The sequence below is a fragment of the Cucumis sativus genome, chromosome 3 (assembly GCF_000004075.3).
Source record: "Cucumis sativus cultivar 9930 chromosome 3, Cucumber_9930_V3, whole genome shotgun sequence".
NCBI lineage: Eukaryota > Viridiplantae > Streptophyta > Magnoliopsida > Cucurbitales > Cucurbitaceae > Cucumis > Cucumis sativus.
Window position 1 is genome coordinate 34,787,167 of NC_026657.2, and position 16,907 is coordinate 34,804,073.

Here is a 16,907-nt window from a genome sequence, read left to right on the forward strand (position 1 = left end):
ATGTTTCAGGCTAAATTATTAAGAAAACAAACATGGAAACATTGTCACCTTTTAAAAAAGTATATATACTCTTTCTATTGTTAAGAGTATAAATATATCAGAATTTGGAACTATACAAGAAGGGAATAAATGAACCGAGTCTAGTGAATAATTACAAAAAGACTTCAAAACTAAAGATCGAAAAAAACTTTTTCTATAATTTAATCAACTTGATCCAAAAGACTCCACGTGATAGCACAAGTTTCATTCTACCACAAAATAGCCTTTATCACCTTGAGAACCGACAATACTAAAGTCTTTGGTCTAACCACCTAAGCAAAGTCACCTCCAAGAGCTACGATCGAGGTCTGATACTTTCCTTCTTGCAAAGAATATAATAATTGAGTTCGACAAAATTTCAGATAATTGTTAATTGTGGTTTTAACATCCTCAAAGCTGAGCACAAATCTAGTTAGATTTTAAGTTGAATTTGCCTTCACCCAACAACTTAAGCTTTTGGCTTTTGGATTGAATCGGTGACAATCTCGTGAAAAACGAATGGATTATATAGTTTGGTTTACCACTCAATTTCAAGACACCCTCCTATAAGAGAATGTTTGCTATACAACTTCCACACTGCCTTGTAAATAAGATCTTGAGTTAGAGCTATGACTTTCATCTTTCATATTAACATTCAAATTTCTTAGCAGCCTATAAATCTGGTCAGATTCTGAGTGTAATCTATCATTAGCTACAAAACTATGGACCTCATTCCCTGCTTCAATTACACTTTCCCCAAGCATCTTCTTCAAACGCTTCTCCTTGACCATATCCCTAAGTTTTCCCACATTGTCCCAATTCTTCTCCACAGCATAAATTTTAGATAGCAGTATATGATACCCTGCATTATTAGGATCTAACTTGAAGAGATTCTTTGCTGCAATTTCTCCCAATTCAGATTTGTGATGAACACAAGCAGCGCCTAAAAGGGCACCCCAGACATGGGGCCCTGCTGGAATTGGCATTTTCTCAACAAAGTTTAGAGCCCTGTCGAGTTCTCCGGTTCGACCAAGAAGATCGACAATGATGCTGTAATGCTCCATCATGGGTTTTATTCTGTATTTATGCAACATCATGTTGAATATCTTGATCCCTTCTTCAATCAAACCAGCATGGCTACAAGCAGATAGCAATGAGAGAAATGTTACTTCATTAGGCATAACTTCTGATGTCTCTATCATTTTGTTGAACAGTTTCAAAGCTTCTCTTCCTTGTCCCTGGATTCCATAACCTGCAATGATTGCACTCCAAGTAACAATGTCTTTTACTTTCAGCCCTTCAAATACTTTCATGGCATTAACTATGTTACCACATTTTGAATACAGTTCTATGAGTGAAGCTCCAACAAAAATGTTATTAGTAAAGCCAGTTTTGATAACATAGTCATGGAGGCAAAGTGCTTGTTGGAGAATGCCCAAATCTGAACAAGAAACAAGAATTTTCACCATGGCAACAGCATCGGGTTTTATGTTGTTCAACCGCATGGTATTGAAGGTTCCCATTGATTTGAAAGACATTCCATTTGTGGAATAACCACTTAGCAAGGCAGCCCAAGAAACCACATCTTTTTTAGGCATTTTTTCAAAGACATCAAGGGCTTCTTCAGGTGAAAAGCACTTCATGTACATATCAATTAGTGCCGTGGAAACTGAAATGTCCAACTCCAAACCTTTCCTAGCAACAAGTTCATGGATCCTTTTTCCCTCTTCCAAGTTACATGCAACTGCACATGCTTGTAACGCAGCAACCACTGTAACTGAATTGAATTTGATTTTCCTATCAATCATTTCATTGAAAAGATTTAGTGCTTCAGCTGCTAAACCATTGTGAGAATAACAAGCAATTAACGAGCTCCATGAAATTACATCTTTTGTCGGCATTTTCTCAAACAATTTGGCTGCAGCATTTACCGATCCCGTCTTCGCATATAGATTCAACAACGAGTTAGCCAAAGATAAATCATAATCTAGATTTCGTCTAATCATAAAGCCATGTATGCTACTCCCAAGCTTAGAGTCTGATAGTTGAGTGCACGCCGACGCTAAGCTGACAAGCGTGATAGGATCAGGATTTAAATGCTCGATAATCACCATTTGAGAGAAAAAATCAACTGCCTTCTCAGCATTTCCATTCTGCTCATACCCAGTTATCATCGAAGTCCACATAACCACATCTGGTTGAGAAAATCCCAAGAAAACCTGAAATGCCTCGTCCATTTTTCCACATTTCGAGTACAGTTCAATCAAGGAAGCCCCAACAAACATGTCAACATCAGTTTTCTCAATTTTCTCGACAAACCCATGAACCATCTTTCCAAATTCAAGAGCTTGCAACCCTGCACAGGCCTTCAAAACTATAGGAATGGTGTAATTGTCGGGTTTCCCTTTTGTAATTCCATAAGATACCATATCATGAAAGAGATGTAAAGTTTGTTTCCATTGATTTTCTTTGCAGTAGCTTCTAAGAAGAGCATTCCAGAGGTGTACTGTTTTGGTTGGCGTTTCATCAAACACCTTGTGTGCTTGCTCAAGAGAAGTGTATTTTGAATGCAGGGCACTAAGTTTGGTGGCAAAGAAACTATCATGAGTAAGGCCAAGTTTGAGCGTAAGACATTGCAATTGAGCTAGAATTTTGCTACTGTTACATTTTTCAAACAACCTCACTAGTTGATCCCTGCTAGAGCTTTTCATGTATGTGATTGAGAAACTGCAGAACAAGAGAAAGACGATCACCTATCGCAGCTCACTACTCAACCATTTCGACTCTATTACTCTATTCACAAACTTAACATTTTCACTATAATTTTTTTAGAATGTTATTTTATTCTTATTTTTTCATTTTCACCCGCAAAGGCGCGCATTTATTTGCCCGTACTCTCAACGGCCTTCGGCGTCAGGCGACACGGCGGCGCCTCCCAAAAGACGAAGCTATGCGTTTATGGCGTCCACATCGTTCCCTCTCATTTGCCGGAAAAACTCCACGTGAGTCTCTCTTGTTTTTCCGTTCGACCAATCTCTCCTCTTCCCACCGAATCCAGTCGCCAATTTTGCTCCACTTCTCGGAATCTCGCCGTTTCTCTACATTTTCAATTGCCGATGACGAGAAGCATGGTTTCAGTCGGCCGGAGATGTATCGGAGCAACCTTGCTGGAACGGTTTCTGCTTACGAGCGCCATGTGTTCCTGTGTTATCGAAGTCCTGAGGTCTGGCCGACCCGCGTTGAAGACTCGGACGCCGATCTGCTGCCGAAGCTTCTATCTTCTGCCATCAAAGCTCATAAAAATGAGATCTCTTTTAGGGTTAGTAATGCACTTTTGATAATTGAATTTGAAACGGTAGCGTATTTGATTCATGAGAAGGCTTTGTTGTTTATAGTTTACAGAATTTGAGTGCTCTCCCATCACTTTTATATATTTCTCATCGTTTTGGCTTGCTTGCTAGACAAAACTGACGATATGCGAAGCCGGGGAGGGAACGGAGTGTTCGGATGGAGATGTATTGATTTTTCCGGAAATGGTCAAATACAGGTGAGGTAATTGATTTAGTTCTCATAATCATCATCGATTGGCTTATTTTGACATAAACTGAATGATAGTGTGCGTTAACAATTTGTTGTTACGGTAGAAACTAAAATCTGATTTGTTCCAAAAGGTAATTGAATTGTAATCGCGGTAGATTATAATACATTAATCCCAATTAAACGGCCGATCTTTAGGACCTTTGAAGATCATTAATGTTATTCCCTTGTTTACCTGTTTTTGTAGACAAATTATGATCATGAGTTCTTTTGTTCAGTCCAATATATTATCACTTTCATTCCTTAGGAGTTAATTTGATTGTGTCTCTATTTCTGCCGTGATTTTTTTCCGTTACAAGATGAGCAATGACCCCGTCTCCCCCCCATCACACCTACCCAATATACAGGGGCTTGAAAGATAAAGATGTGGAGATGTTTGTTGAGGATGTGCTTTTGAATGGTAAACTGTGGGACTCTGGAGTATACGATGTTTTGGCTGGCTCTTACATTTTTGTATGTGCACATGGTAGTCGAGATAAGAGATGCGGTGTCTGTGGACCAGTTCTTGTTTCGAAACTTAAAGAGGAGATCGAACTTAGAGGGCTGAAGGATCAAACTTATGTCTATCCATGTTCACACATTGGTGGACACAAGTATGCTGGAAACTTGATTATATATAGCCCAGATTCAGATGGGAGAATCATGGGGCATTGGTAAGAAAAGTCTTAAATAGAGAAAATACTTCACCCCAGGTGAGAGAGATTTTCAATTGGTTTGATAGTTAATTACACATATTAAATTTAGGTATGGCTATGTTACTCCTGATGATGTGCCTGAATTGCTGGACAAGCATATTGGAAAGGGAGAGATAGTAGAAAGGCTTTGGAGGTTAGTGTTTTTCCGGTTTGCCACATTCTTTCTGATAGTTCATCTTGAGTCCTATTGAGACACATAACTATTGTCCATTAGTAGCCGCTGCTAGTAGCTTATCAGTTTGACCATGCAGTTTATAAGCAGCATCCTTCTTGTTTTTGTTTAATTTCATGTAAGTGTTTATTTTGTTGCTAAGATCTGGATAAAGTACAAATCATTTTCACTTGTTTGTGTTTGATTTCATTCAAGTGTTTATTTGAGAGTAAGATATGGATTCAGTATAACAAATCGTTTTCAAGGACAAGTGATAGATTACTACTAGATTTATTTATTGGGTAATTACAATTGATAGCAATTTTAGGGATAATAATCAAGTGTATTGTAACATTTTAAAAAGAAATATGGTATCAGAGCAGGTGGTCCATAGAGGTCCTGTGTTCAAGCCCCTGCATTATCGCTCCAATTAAAATTGATTTCTACTTGTTAGGACTTTTAAATATTTCAAGCCCACAAGTGAGAGAGAGTATTAGTGATATATAATTAAAGTTGCCTTCAACGACAAACTTAAGGTTTTGGGTGAATTGGTGGTTTAATAAATAGAATGATAATATGTAATTATAATAAAAAGGAAACTATCATGAGCTCCAACATATATGGGATTAGATGGGATAGTCTATGCTTCATAGTGGATATATAGAGTTTTCAAATCTAGATAACATAAAGGAATCAAAATTCTCAATTTCCTATAGAAAATCTAATCACGTAACTAGAGATCAGAGAATTACAAGCTAAACATAGAATGATCAATATAATATATAGTTTTAGAATAAAAAACACACTATCATGAGCTCCAACGTGTATGGGATTAGTAGGGATAATTTATGCTTCAGGGTGGATCTATAGTGTGTATCCGAATCTAGATAACATAAGAGGAAGAGAAATTCTCAGTTTCTTACAAAAAAATTGGGTCTCTAATTAAGACCTGTGAATTACAAGCGTTAAACATAGAATGATCAATATATTATATGATTAGAATAGAAAAAACTTTTATGAGCTCCAACATGTACAGAACTAGAAGGGATAGTCTATGCTTCAGGGTGGATGTATAGAGTTTTCAAGTCCAGATAACATAAAGGAACCAAAATTATTTGGTTACATGACAGTCGAGCTTGGAACCTTTCTTTTCTTGTTATCCTATAAGTTGAAAACTGTGTGATTTGGGATTGACAATTGCAGGGGTCGAATGGAGAGGACCTGTGATGAGGAAGGTAAAAAAGAAGACGAAGATAAACTTCCTAGCACTGAAATTTATAAGGAAACTACAAACAAGCCTTAAGAGGATGGCAGACAAGGTAACATTAGAGAAGTGGCAGGGCACATTCTCCTGCTGGATCAGAACTTCAGAACAACTTGATATTCTTATTTCTTGCTGCTCTTGTATTTGTAATGTTTGAGCTCTGGCGACAGAGGTCCACTAAAAGTATATTCTTAGATTATGTTTATATTTCCAATTCATGCACTAATATTCTCTAGGAACAGATAGTGGCATTTGGGAATTGAGAAAACAGTGGTAGCTTAGGGAAATGATATTCATATTGTCCTTTTACCAGGTATTTATGGATTGTGAAAACGTAGCAAATAAATGGAATTATTTTTTCTGCTCCACTGCTGATTGTTAGTTGTGGTTTTGACATTCTCAAAGCTAAGCACACATCTTGTGTTAAAGTAATGGATTATATTTTGGTAAATGGTCTAATCATATCACCGGCTAAAGGTGTTGACCACTGCATAGTTTCCTTAACTTGCATGACACCTTCAGTAGAATGTTTACTATATGATTTCCTCAATGCCCTGCAAAAAAGATTTTGAATTTGAGCTATAATCTTCATCTCTTATAGTAACATTCAAATTTCTCAGCAAAATATTAATGTTGTCAGATTCTTAGTGTAATCTGTCATTAATTACGAAACTATGAACCTCGGTTCCTGCTTCATTCACACTTTCCATAAACAGCTTCTTCAAACTCTTTTTCCTTTATCATATTTCTAAGTTCTGCCAGATTGGTCAATTTTCATTACAGCATAAATGTTAGATTTGGATAGCAGTATACTGAACTCAACATGATTTGGATCTGACTTGGAGAGATTTTTGCTGCAAGCTCTCCCTCCTCAGATCTGTGATGACGACAAGCGACACCTAACAGAGTACTGCTGGATTGCCGTTTTCTGAAACGAAGTTTACTGCCCTGTCGAGTTCTTCTGTTCAACCAAGAAGTTCGACAATGATGTTGTTATACTCTGTGTTGGGATCTATACTGTATTCATGCAACATCATATTGAATATCTTTATCCACTCTTCAATAAACCGCCATGGCTACAAGCAGATAACAATGAGAGAAATGTTTCTTGGTTGGGCATAACTTCTGACATCTCTATCATTTTGTCAAACGGTTTCAACTCTTTTCTTCCTTGTCCCTGGACTCTACAACCTGCCATTCTCGCGAAGGTAACTATTTCTTTTACTTTCATTTCTCTAAATACTTTCATAGGATTAACTATGCTGCCACATTTCAACCACAGCTATATTAGCGAAGCTCGTACAAATTCGTTATCTGCAAAGCCAGTATTGACTACATAGCATGTCATGGAGATAAAGTGCTTCTTGGAGAATACTCAAAGCTCACCAAGAAGCAAGAATTTTTATTTTTCACCATGGGAACAACACCAGGATTTATCGTGTTCAACAACAAAGCAGCCCAAGTAACCAGGGCTTTTTTTAAGCACGTCGAGGCGTTCTTCAGGTGAAGCATTTTATGTCATATTAATCAGAGCTGTAGAAATTGAAATATCCAACTCCAAACCTTTGCTGGTAACAAGTTCATGGATCCTCTTTCTTTCTAAGTTACATGAAATGCACGCGCCTGTAATGCACCAATCACTGTGATCAGATTGAATTTGTTTTTCCTATTGATAGTTTCATTGAAAAGATTTAGTGCTGTCATTGTGAGAACACAATCAATTAAGGAGCTCCATTAAATTACATGTTTTGCCAGGATTTAGTGAAACTAGTTAGATGCATGATCACCATTATGCTCATACCCAGTTATCATTGAAGTCCACAAAATCACGTCTGGTTGAGCAAATTTCAACAAACGTGGAGTGGCTCGTGCATTATTCCACTTGTCAAGTACAGTTTGATCAACAGAGCCTCAACAACTGTGTCAAGGTCAGTTTTCTCATTTTTCTTTACGAACACGTGAACTGTCTTTCCAAATGCAAATGCGTACAACCCTGTGGACCTTCAAAACTATAGAAACAGTGACACTATCCAGTTTTTCCCCTTTATCATTTCATGAGATACTATACCATATTACCATGTCAAAGAGATATGAAGTCTGTCCCCATTAATTTTCGAGAAAATTGTCAGAAATATTTTTTCATCTTTCACAACTTTCCCTTTTCCCTTTTGGAGAACTCATTGGAATAGTTTTTCTCGGTACTTTCCGATGGAGATAGACCCAAAGATTGGAACAAAAATTAATTTCTTTCCATCGTACATCTAAACTATGGATTTTTTTGGGTATTATAGATGGAATCTCGACCAAATCTTACGTAAACTTTTCTAAATCTTAAGTGATATCCCCCAAGTCTTATCAAAATTTCAAATCTTATGTCCAATTTCTGTTTCCACAATGGTCTAAGTTGGGAATTTCCCAATTGATTTACAAATTTCTTGTTGTTTCCCCCCTTCAAGTGATTGTCTGCAGTCTACAAAGAAAATCGGAGAAATATTATATATGATCACAGTCTTTATCCCAGCCAAAATTCCATCCCCTAAAGAAATCAATAGTTCAGACGTACAATGAAAAGAAATTAAAATTTGTTCAAATCTTTAGGTCAATCTCGACCCAGAAGTACGAAGAAAAACTGTAGTAAAAAATTGTAAAAAAAGGGTGTTAATTGTGAAAGATAAAACTGTTTGCTTTATTTTCTTTGACAATTTATCTAATTATCTTTGCAATAGCTTTGGGAAGAGTATTGTTTTTCTCGACGTTAGAACGTCTTGTGTCCTTGCAGGAGAGTGGTGTATTCCCCAGCTTTGAGTGTTTGCCATTGCAATTGTGCCAAGATTTTGCCATCGCTTCATTTCCCAAACAATTTCAAGCTGCCACTCGCTTTTCATGTGTGAGCTGCATAACTATCGAGCTTCATTTACGCATTGGCTGATCAGGTTAGCGTGATCCTTTCTGGCTCGAAATTATAAACTATGAAGGAGCACAATATAGTTTGTTCGAAGCTTAAACAAGCTGCAAAGGGACACCATCTAAATTCTACATGAAGATATATGGATTAAAAATATAATGAAATCTAGAGTACAGTGACCAAAATTGTACTTTTAAGTGTAAAAAACCATTGGGATTGAATTGAAGTTAGATATTGGTGGAGTAATGTTTTGTTGGTAATGTTCTGATTTGAAGTTTTTCTGAGGAGCAAAGTCATTAGTGATGGGTGGTGAAATTATCTCAAATTTGATTGAAAAACATTTGACTTTGAGCATTAAGCAAAGCACATGGATTTGATTAAGAGGTTTGAATCTCTTAATGATAATTTAAGATGAGAATCTTTTCTTGAATTTGTTACTACTTCAAGTCATCCTTTCACCTATGCTAATTAATCATAATGTTCTCCAACTTGTAATATCGTAGTGCTTAAGTTAATACTTAAATTGAGAAAGTATTGATTGAGTTAGCATTCTTTGGTATGTAGCTAAGAATTATGTTGACAGATAGATATGAACTCAGTTCATTTAGGAGACATTCTGTGATGCGAGTCGCGAGTCTTGACCATGTGGTTGTACTGGAGACCCATAGAAGTCTATGTTATGGGCTCGACTCGACATTTGCATGGTCCAATAATTACTAAAAATGAAAAGGGAAAAAAGTTTGAGAAAGAAGATTTGGCACAATAATTTGGATGATTGGTGAGGAGTTAGGGAAAGTGTAGAAAAAGAGTCAAAATCACTAATTCACCGACACACTTCGTTTTCACATAGCAAAAAGCAAACTGTTTCTTTTTTGACTAAACAATACGAAAACAACAAATACTAAACACTATTTCTACCTTTTTCCTTTCCCTTTTCATTCCCATCTCACCTTTTCACAACCACTAAAGTCTTCATTCTCAGCACATTTCTATGGTCCCATTTTCTCTCAATCTCTTTATTCAATTATTCATACAATTATAACTTTTCAATATTATTTCATCCAGAAAATCGAAGGTTAGTCGATAGAGACTATCTTTCTTAGATGAGTTCGTTAATTGCAATAGGTGGCATTTTTTAAGAAAAATTACAAATATAACACAATTTATCAGTGATAGTTTATACTCTTTAGTGTTATAGTTATCTTTGATAGATTTCGAGAGTTGGATATAAGTTTGGTTATATTTACAACTATCTCTAGTCTTGAAATTTATTAAAAGTACGAAAGATTAAATAGAACAAGTTGGTGAAGAGGAGGAGGACTAGAATAATGTTTTAAAACTATTTCAAGTTTGAAGAAATCAATTTAGCTTCTCTCTTTTTCATGGAGATTGTAATTTGATTACTTCAAACTCAAAGCATATATACAAAGAAAAGTCAAAAGGGGAATTCTTCCCAAAAAAAAATTGTCAAAGATGGAAATTGTTAGAGAGATAGATAGAGAGGAGGTGGTTAAATAATTAATATTTGATTAAAATAGTAGAGTTGAAAATGTTAATTTTGATTTTTGGAGTTTATTATTAATGATTGAAGGGGAAGTTGAAGTACAAAAAGTCATTCATCATAGTATTCTATTTGAATGGGAAAAAGTTTTTTTTTCATTCTTTTTCAAAATTCTCATACGTAAAATATATTTATTTTCAAAAGTGAAATAAAAATTGATGTTTTTTCAGCGACGGACGACACAAACTCCTTCTGAGAGATTTCTAAGAGATATCACGAAGTTTAGAGACTTTTAACTTGGTAAAATAAAAGAAAATTGTTGTTTGATTAAATTACAAGTTAAGTTGTTGAAATTTTATGATACTTCTAAAAATATTATTCCATAGTTTCTTCAACTTTCAACTTGGTATCTTTATTTATATATATAGATTGTAAACTTTAAGATTTCAATAAGATATTAAACTCTTAATATTTTATCAAATAAAATGTTGTAATTACTTTTAAAGTTTTAAAATTAAAACCTATTTAACAGAAACTTATAATTTAGCTTAAAATACTTCAAATATGTTGAATTATATATTTAGAAAAAACTATTCTTTTCCCTTTTAAGTCCTCTTTTTTAGGGTGGTTTCAAATTTATAAATCCACAAATCTTAAATATTATAAATTGAATTGCTCTTCCCGGATTAAAATTAGAATATCTTTAACCTTAATACAATCATAAAAATTAAGCTTCGAACGATCCTTAAACTTGTAAAGTCGTAAAAATTAAACCCCAAAAGATAAAACTTAAACTCTCAAATCTATACATTTGATACAAAGAAGTATGAGTTTGAGAATTTAATTTATAACAATCGTATGAATTTAACTTTAGACCGTCGATGTTGTATTTATAATTAATTATTACTACAATAATTTTTAGTAAAAATAAATAAATAAAGATAAAAAATGTGAAAAAATAGAATGAGGAGAAAAGGTGAGAAAGGTTAGGTTAGGAGAAAGAGTAATAATTTGGAATTAGCCCTAAAGTTTAAGAACCGACATGACGTCATGTGGTTCAACAAAGTTGTATTTTTGAGATTATATCGTAACCGCGTCGGTGTCTCCATTCAACGTCACCATCTCCTCAATCCAACGGCATCCTTTATCACACGTGTCATAACATTGGGTTTCCTTTTAAATCATACTATTAATATAAATTATTAACTTCCAATCTTATTCACTTCATAAACACTATTAATTAAGATTGTAAACCATATATTAATTAAGATTCGATAAATTTAGGAGTTTAATTAAAAATTTATAAATATGGTTTATAATTTAAGTTGATACATCTTGAATTTAATCATGGGAATTTAATTTGCCCTGACTGTTTAAATTTTAATTAAAATATTCAGTTCTCGGTATCGTGTATATATCAAAAAGTGTTTTGTTTTATTTTAGTTCTAAGAGAATTTAAACTTTTCTTCTTAATCAAAGGTATATATTTAAACGAGTTGTATTATGTTCAAGTTAGCAACTTAAATTAAATAAGCGTTAGTTGTGATCCTTGAAAAATTGTTATGGGTAACAAAAATAAATTGAATGAACTAGATTTTGATGTATAATTTAAATTATTCATTTGAATATTTGTTCTTTTAAATTGAAGTTTATTGGGAGAACCATTCAAAATAAAATCTTTTATATGTTTGAATAATGCATTATATTCAAACATGTGAAGTTTGAAATTTTTATTTTAAAATAAATGATCATATGAGAATTGCTTGATTAGATTTTCTTTTTGTCAATTTTGATTTTGATTTTTTTTCTCTTTTGAGTGCACAGTTAAATAAAGTAAGAAAATTCAATCATAAATCTTAAGAACATTAACATATAATTAATGCTTGAATTAGCCTAAGCTTAACGAAAGAAAAATAAATTATTTAAGGGTAGAATATTAAATTTTTAGTATTTAAGATTACAACATGTTCTAACTTTATAATCATAGTTGGGAGATAGAAACTATATTATATGAAAATTTAATGTCTAATCAACATCTTAACATCGATAGTTATATTTGTGAAGAAATGATAAAAATAATAAAATATATAAATCAATAGATAATTCTTTTATGTTTAAAACATGATTATTATTTTTTTATATTCATAATGATTATTTTTCTTACGTTTTGTAAATGTTTTAGGATATAGTTGAAATGACTATTTACTATCTCAATATCAAATCTAAAAAATGTATATATATATAAACAAACAAAATTGTGAAATACTTATTTTCCTCTCTAAATAGTTTTTGAAAACAAAGTTTACTTTAGTCACATTCATTAAAATTTTGTTAATTCTCTAACGTAATAATAACGTGGATATTTTGATGTTTAAAATTCAGATTCATCATATTAAATATATTGATAAATAACTAATAAATCTTACTAATTTATTCTCTAATTTTTCTACGTCAACACCACACTTGAAATAAATAAAATTAATAAGAATTAGTATATGAGTTAAAGAACGTGAAGTAGAATGACAATAAGTCAAAATGGTGATGATCAAAATTCCGAAGACAGAGTAACCTTTTAAGTTATTCGATAAAACATCAATTTACCAAATAGTTTTTAATCAAAAATTAAAACCATATACTATTAAGAGTGGCTTTCTTATTTGATAGTCCTAGTTATTCATATATAGAAAAGTCACATGTGATTCTAGTAAAGTTAACCGAATATTTTAACTACAAAAGACTAAAATATACTTATTTTAAAAGTTTAAAGACTAAAACAAATACTTTTTAAATAAAAGTTTAATATCATAGAACATATAAATGAATGCAAACTTATAATAATAAAAAACATAGTACAAACGGAAAATGTTTGTAATAAATGATTGTGATTGAATTTTATTGTAAACTAATAGGTGTAAATAAAAATGTTGAGATTATTACTATTAAATATTATTATGAATTGAAAAAAAGAGAGAGTGTTTGGTGTACCAAATTAATTTAAAAAGATTAGGGAAAGAAAATAAAATGATTGGAGAGATGAATGTTAGAGAATATTAAATGTCCAATTTCTATAGAAAAATATTATGTAAAATTACGGTATTTAAATTTAACTTCTAATCCAATATTTATTTATAATAAAGTATGATAAATGATAGATAGAATAGAAAGAGTAGTGTATGAGGATCACGATTGATTGTAAATGAGATAGAATACAAATAGTAGTGTATGACGATCAGAAGGATTTGTATAAACGTATTTATGTTGATTTAGAAAGAAAAGAAAGGGAAGAATTGATAGTCAGAAAACAAAAAATAAAAGTTGGATTATGAAAGAAGACATTATGAACTTTGTCTCTATCTCTCTCTCTCTCACACACACACACACTATAAACAAAAACAAAGGGATTGTTTAGTGTTTTCTTAAATAGCAATTTTGGGCTATGCCCAACTTTGTCCTTATCCATGCATTTGGATTTCCCATTCTAAACCCCATCGTCTCTTCTCTCTCTCTCTCTCTTTGTTTTTATTCTCTCTATTTTTCTTTTTTTTGGCATTCAAAGTCAAATCACGAGACGATGTACAGTGACAATAAACTCACAAAGAAAGGGGAAAAAAATAAAGGGAAAAAAAACTCTCTTTTGCAGCTTTAAATTGCAGATGGCAACCGCATTCACTTCCATACGCGGAGAAGCATCAATTTCACACCTCAATTTTGTCCCTTCACTTTCATTTTCATTGCTTTCCTCCCATTCAATTCTTTATTTGCCTCCCCTGCTTCTGACACTAACTCTTTTTCTGATTTCTATTGTTTTTTCTTTTAATATTCTGGGGCTGCTGGATTTGCGTTTTCCTACATGTGGAGAGGCACTATATTCTTTTCCCACCAAGCACAAGAATCCGTTCGATTTCTGGATCGGTTACCGGGATTTTAGGGATGGGTCTGTTCAGTATCAAACATGGGTTTTTTTTAGTTTTTTTGTCTTTGGTTTAGTACTTTGTCCGTACCTCTTTGAATCTCTGATGGGTTCTTTTTGGGAAAGGTTTTCGTGTGTGAATTGAGAGAAGAAGGAAGTGAGGAAGTGCACTGAAGGTGTTTGATAAAAGTCGCGAGTGAAGAGATGGGTTCTGGTAATGGTTTTTATTCCACTAGTGAATTCAATTTGGATGCCAAATGGTTGATTGATCCTAAGCATCTTTTTGTTGGGCCAAAGATTGGGGAAGGTGCCCATGCCAAGGTGTATGAGGGAAAGTACGTTTTCTTTTTTCTGATGTCAATTGCTTTTTTTTTTTTTTTCTTTGTCTGTCTGAGATCAGATATATTAAAGGCCTTTCTGTCACTCTGTCTCTCTTTTTAAACTCTCTCTCTTTCTCCCTTTTCTCAGATACAAAAATCAGATTGTGGCTATCAAAATGGTGGGTAAAGGAGATACTCCTGAGAGGATGGCCAGAAGAGAAGCCCGGTTTGCAAGAGAGGTTGCAATGTTGTCCAAAGTGCGACACAAGAACTTAGTGAAGGCAATGATCAATTCTACTTTCACAACTCTTGCTTCTCTATCTGAGTTTCATGCTTTTCTGGAAATTGTTATTGAGATACTTTATATAGTATCTCTCAAGTTCTAACTGTGATTCTCGGTTGGTATTGTTCTTGTTTTCAGTTTATTGGCGCTTGCAAGGAACCTATGATGGTTATTGTGACTGAATTACTCACAGGTGGCACATTGCGCAAATTTCTCTTGAATTTGAGGCCAAGGAGCTTGGAACTTGATGTGGCAATTGGGTTTGCGCTTGATATTGCTCGCGCAATGGAGTGTTTACACTCCCATGGAATTATACACCGTGACCTTAAACCAGGTACAAGCATGTACTTTACTCTTTCGATTCTGGTAGATTGCACTCGCTGATTTTTGTATGATATAGAATCCATTTGGTAACATTTTCATTTCCTTTTCCCCTGAAAACTGCCTTATACCTCTGTCAAACAAAGTATAGGGAGAGAATTGAAAGAGAGAAGGAAAAGAAATTGGCTCTTTTCTTTCTAAGAGGGCTAGTTATTTTGATTCCAGACGAGATGGACTTCTGATATATTACTTAGAATTGGTTTTTGCTGTTCGAAATGAGTTCATCAGCATATTAGCTTTCTTTGTCTAGTTTGGGGTCAATTAGAGAGTAGAGACATCCTTGAAGAAAGCAATTGAGGATTTGGATTTGTAATGTAGGAATCTAAAACATATGTTGTATGTGGATTCAACATGGCACTTCATTACCTCCATGAAAGGTTCAAAATTGAATGTAGTATTTATCTTGTCTCACAATCGATGTATGCCGAGATAAGAAAACTTGTCCACCCATGTAGGAATTGTTTCTTTGACACCAAGATGTTATAGAGTTAAGTATTTACATTCTTAAATTTTCTAGCTCTAACGAGACTCTTCTATTGCAGAAAACTTGATCTTGACTGCAGACCATAAAACAATTAAGCTTGCTGATTTTGGTTTGGCAAGAGAAGAATCAGTAACAGAGATGATGACTGCAGAAACAGGAACGTATAGATGGATGGCTCCAGAGGTGGTTTTTCCTTACTCCTCACCCCTCTTTTCTTTGTTGCTGATGAATATTTGATTATTATAGAGTTCTTAAGCATTTCCTTGCTGGGTGGGTTCTTAAACAACTTCCGTTTTCATTTGTTGGCAGCTCTATAGTACGGTCACTTTAAAGCATGGAGATAAGAAGCATTATAATCACAAAGTTGATGCCTACAGCTTTGCCATTGTATTGTGGGAGCTCATCCTTAATAGGTTACCTTTTGAAGGCATGTCGAATTTGCAGGCCGCGTATGCAGCTGCTTTTAAGGTAAGCTAAGCACGTAGTTACAAAATGTAATGTCTTCCAACTATCCAACAAGCAGTAATATGATTGAAAGAACTGTTTCTAAAACAACATTTTATGTTCATTGAGTACCAATGTTTGAAGAAAGTTAGAATAATTTAGCTTCTATAATTTGATAAAATTCCAATAAATAGTTCCTGAGTAGGTTTATAGGAAATGTATGACTAAACAAGTACTCTATATGTAAATGATTCAAAATTTGTAGCCCTTTCAAGTGTGGTGTTATGAGTAATAGCTTTGTTATTTCAGAACATGAGGCCCAGTGCTGAAAACCTTCCAGAGGACTTAGCTTTAATAGTGACATCATGTTGGAGAGAAGATCCAAATACAAGACCAAACTTCAGCCAGATTATACAGATGCTATTGCAGTCCCTTTCTAGAATATCACCACGATCACCTGTGATCCCACCTCGGATATGTGCTTCTGAAAACGTTGTGATGCCACCCGAATCTCCCTGTACAAATTCCTTGATGGCTGTTAGACATGGCTCAGGGGAAGCCCCACATGGCATGATCGAAGAAACACCAACAACCTCCTTCTTCTGCTTTAACAAATGTTACTGATCCAATGCAAGAAAATCCTAAAAGGCACAGTTTTAACTTTAGTTGTAGTTCTATAAGAATACCCAATAAGCCAAACCAAGAAATGTAACAGAATTTGGGATTGCTGTCAGCTCAGAAGCTTGAGAATCTTAAGCTTTTTTCAACAGATGTGTAGGATCATTGAGTGATGGATGGCTCCCACCTTTCCAATAATCAAGAAAATCTTGGCATGTAATATTTCTGAATTCTGTTGGGAATTAGATAATGAGAAATTCACTGATCATAATGATTGTAAATAAACCTTGATGCCTGTCTATTGAAACCCTACATTTCCTACTTAAAGCAAATCAA

At 33.9% G+C, this 16,907-nt stretch overlaps 3 protein-coding genes across 11 annotated transcripts; 2 read left to right on the top strand and 1 right to left on the bottom strand.

Moving 5' to 3' along the window:
• Positions 1–474: 474 nt before the first annotated feature.
• On the bottom strand, positions 475–2,767 carry LOC105435012 (putative pentatricopeptide repeat-containing protein At3g01580). Its single transcript, XM_011654001.2, has one exon. The coding sequence runs from the start codon at positions 2,727–2,729 to the stop codon at positions 600–602; it is 2,130 nt and encodes a 709-aa protein (XP_011652303.1). The 5' UTR covers positions 2,730–2,767; the 3' UTR covers positions 475–599.
• On the top strand, positions 2,497–9,060 carry LOC101219083 (altered inheritance of mitochondria protein 32). Of its 4 annotated transcripts, none has more exons than XM_031882739.1 (9): positions 2,497–2,625; positions 2,892–3,337; positions 3,480–3,565; positions 3,963–4,268; positions 4,360–4,443; positions 5,665–5,780; positions 6,509–6,933; positions 7,008–7,653; positions 8,505–9,060. In XM_031882739.1, exons 1-6 carry the CDS (start codon positions 2,586–2,588, stop codon positions 5,762–5,764), a joined length of 1,062 nt encoding a protein of 353 aa, XP_031738599.1. In that variant the 5' UTR covers positions 2,497–2,585; the 3' UTR covers positions 5,765–5,780; positions 6,509–6,933; positions 7,008–7,653; positions 8,505–9,060. The 4 variants fall into 4 exon arrangements, with proteins under 4 accessions (XP_031738599.1, XP_031738600.1, XP_011652301.1 ...); XM_031882740.1 differs by lacking the exon at positions 2,497–2,625 and having other exon boundaries at positions 2,676–3,337; positions 7,008–7,228; positions 7,481–7,653; XM_011653999.2 differs by lacking the exon at positions 2,497–2,625 and having other exon boundaries at positions 2,676–3,337; positions 6,587–6,933.
• A 4,551-nt stretch (positions 9,061–13,611) lies between these two features.
• Positions 13,612–16,892, top strand: LOC101219563 (serine/threonine-protein kinase HT1). Of its 6 annotated transcripts, none has more exons than XM_031881600.1 (8): positions 13,614–14,069; positions 14,168–14,255; positions 14,339–14,376; positions 14,510–14,642; positions 14,783–14,978; positions 15,568–15,692; positions 15,819–15,977; positions 16,263–16,892. In XM_031881600.1, the coding sequence occupies exons 4-8, from the start codon at positions 14,538–14,540 to the stop codon at positions 16,575–16,577; spliced, it is 900 nt and encodes a 299-aa protein (XP_031737460.1). In that variant the 5' UTR covers positions 13,614–14,069; positions 14,168–14,255; positions 14,339–14,376; positions 14,510–14,537; the 3' UTR covers positions 16,578–16,892.
• The last annotated feature ends 15 nt before the right edge of the window (positions 16,893–16,907 follow it).

Coding starts and splice junctions, on each gene's coding strand:
- LOC105435012 (XM_011654001.2), bottom strand. CDS start 2,729: ATGAAAAGCTCTAGCAGGGATCAACTAGTGAGGTTGTTTGAAAAATGT.
- LOC101219083 (XM_031882739.1), top strand. CDS start 2,586: ATGCAGGGCACTAAGTTTGGTGGCAAAGAAACTATCATGA. Junction 4,269..4,359: donor GGGAGAATCATGGGGCATTG/GTAAGAAAAGTC, acceptor TATTAAATTTAG/GTATGGCTATGTTACTCCTG. Junction 4,444..5,664: donor ATAGTAGAAAGGCTTTGGAG/GTTAGTGTTTTT, acceptor TGACAATTGCAG/GGGTCGAATGGAGAGGACCT.
- LOC101219563 (XM_031881597.1), top strand. CDS start 14,246: ATGGGTTCTGGTAATGGTTTTTATTCCACTAGTGAATTCAATTTGGAT. Junction 14,979..15,567: donor ACACCGTGACCTTAAACCAG/GTACAAGCATGT, acceptor CTTCTATTGCAG/AAAACTTGATCTTGACTGCA. Junction 15,978..16,262: donor CGTATGCAGCTGCTTTTAAG/GTAAGCTAAGCA, acceptor TTGTTATTTCAG/AACATGAGGCCCAGTGCTGA.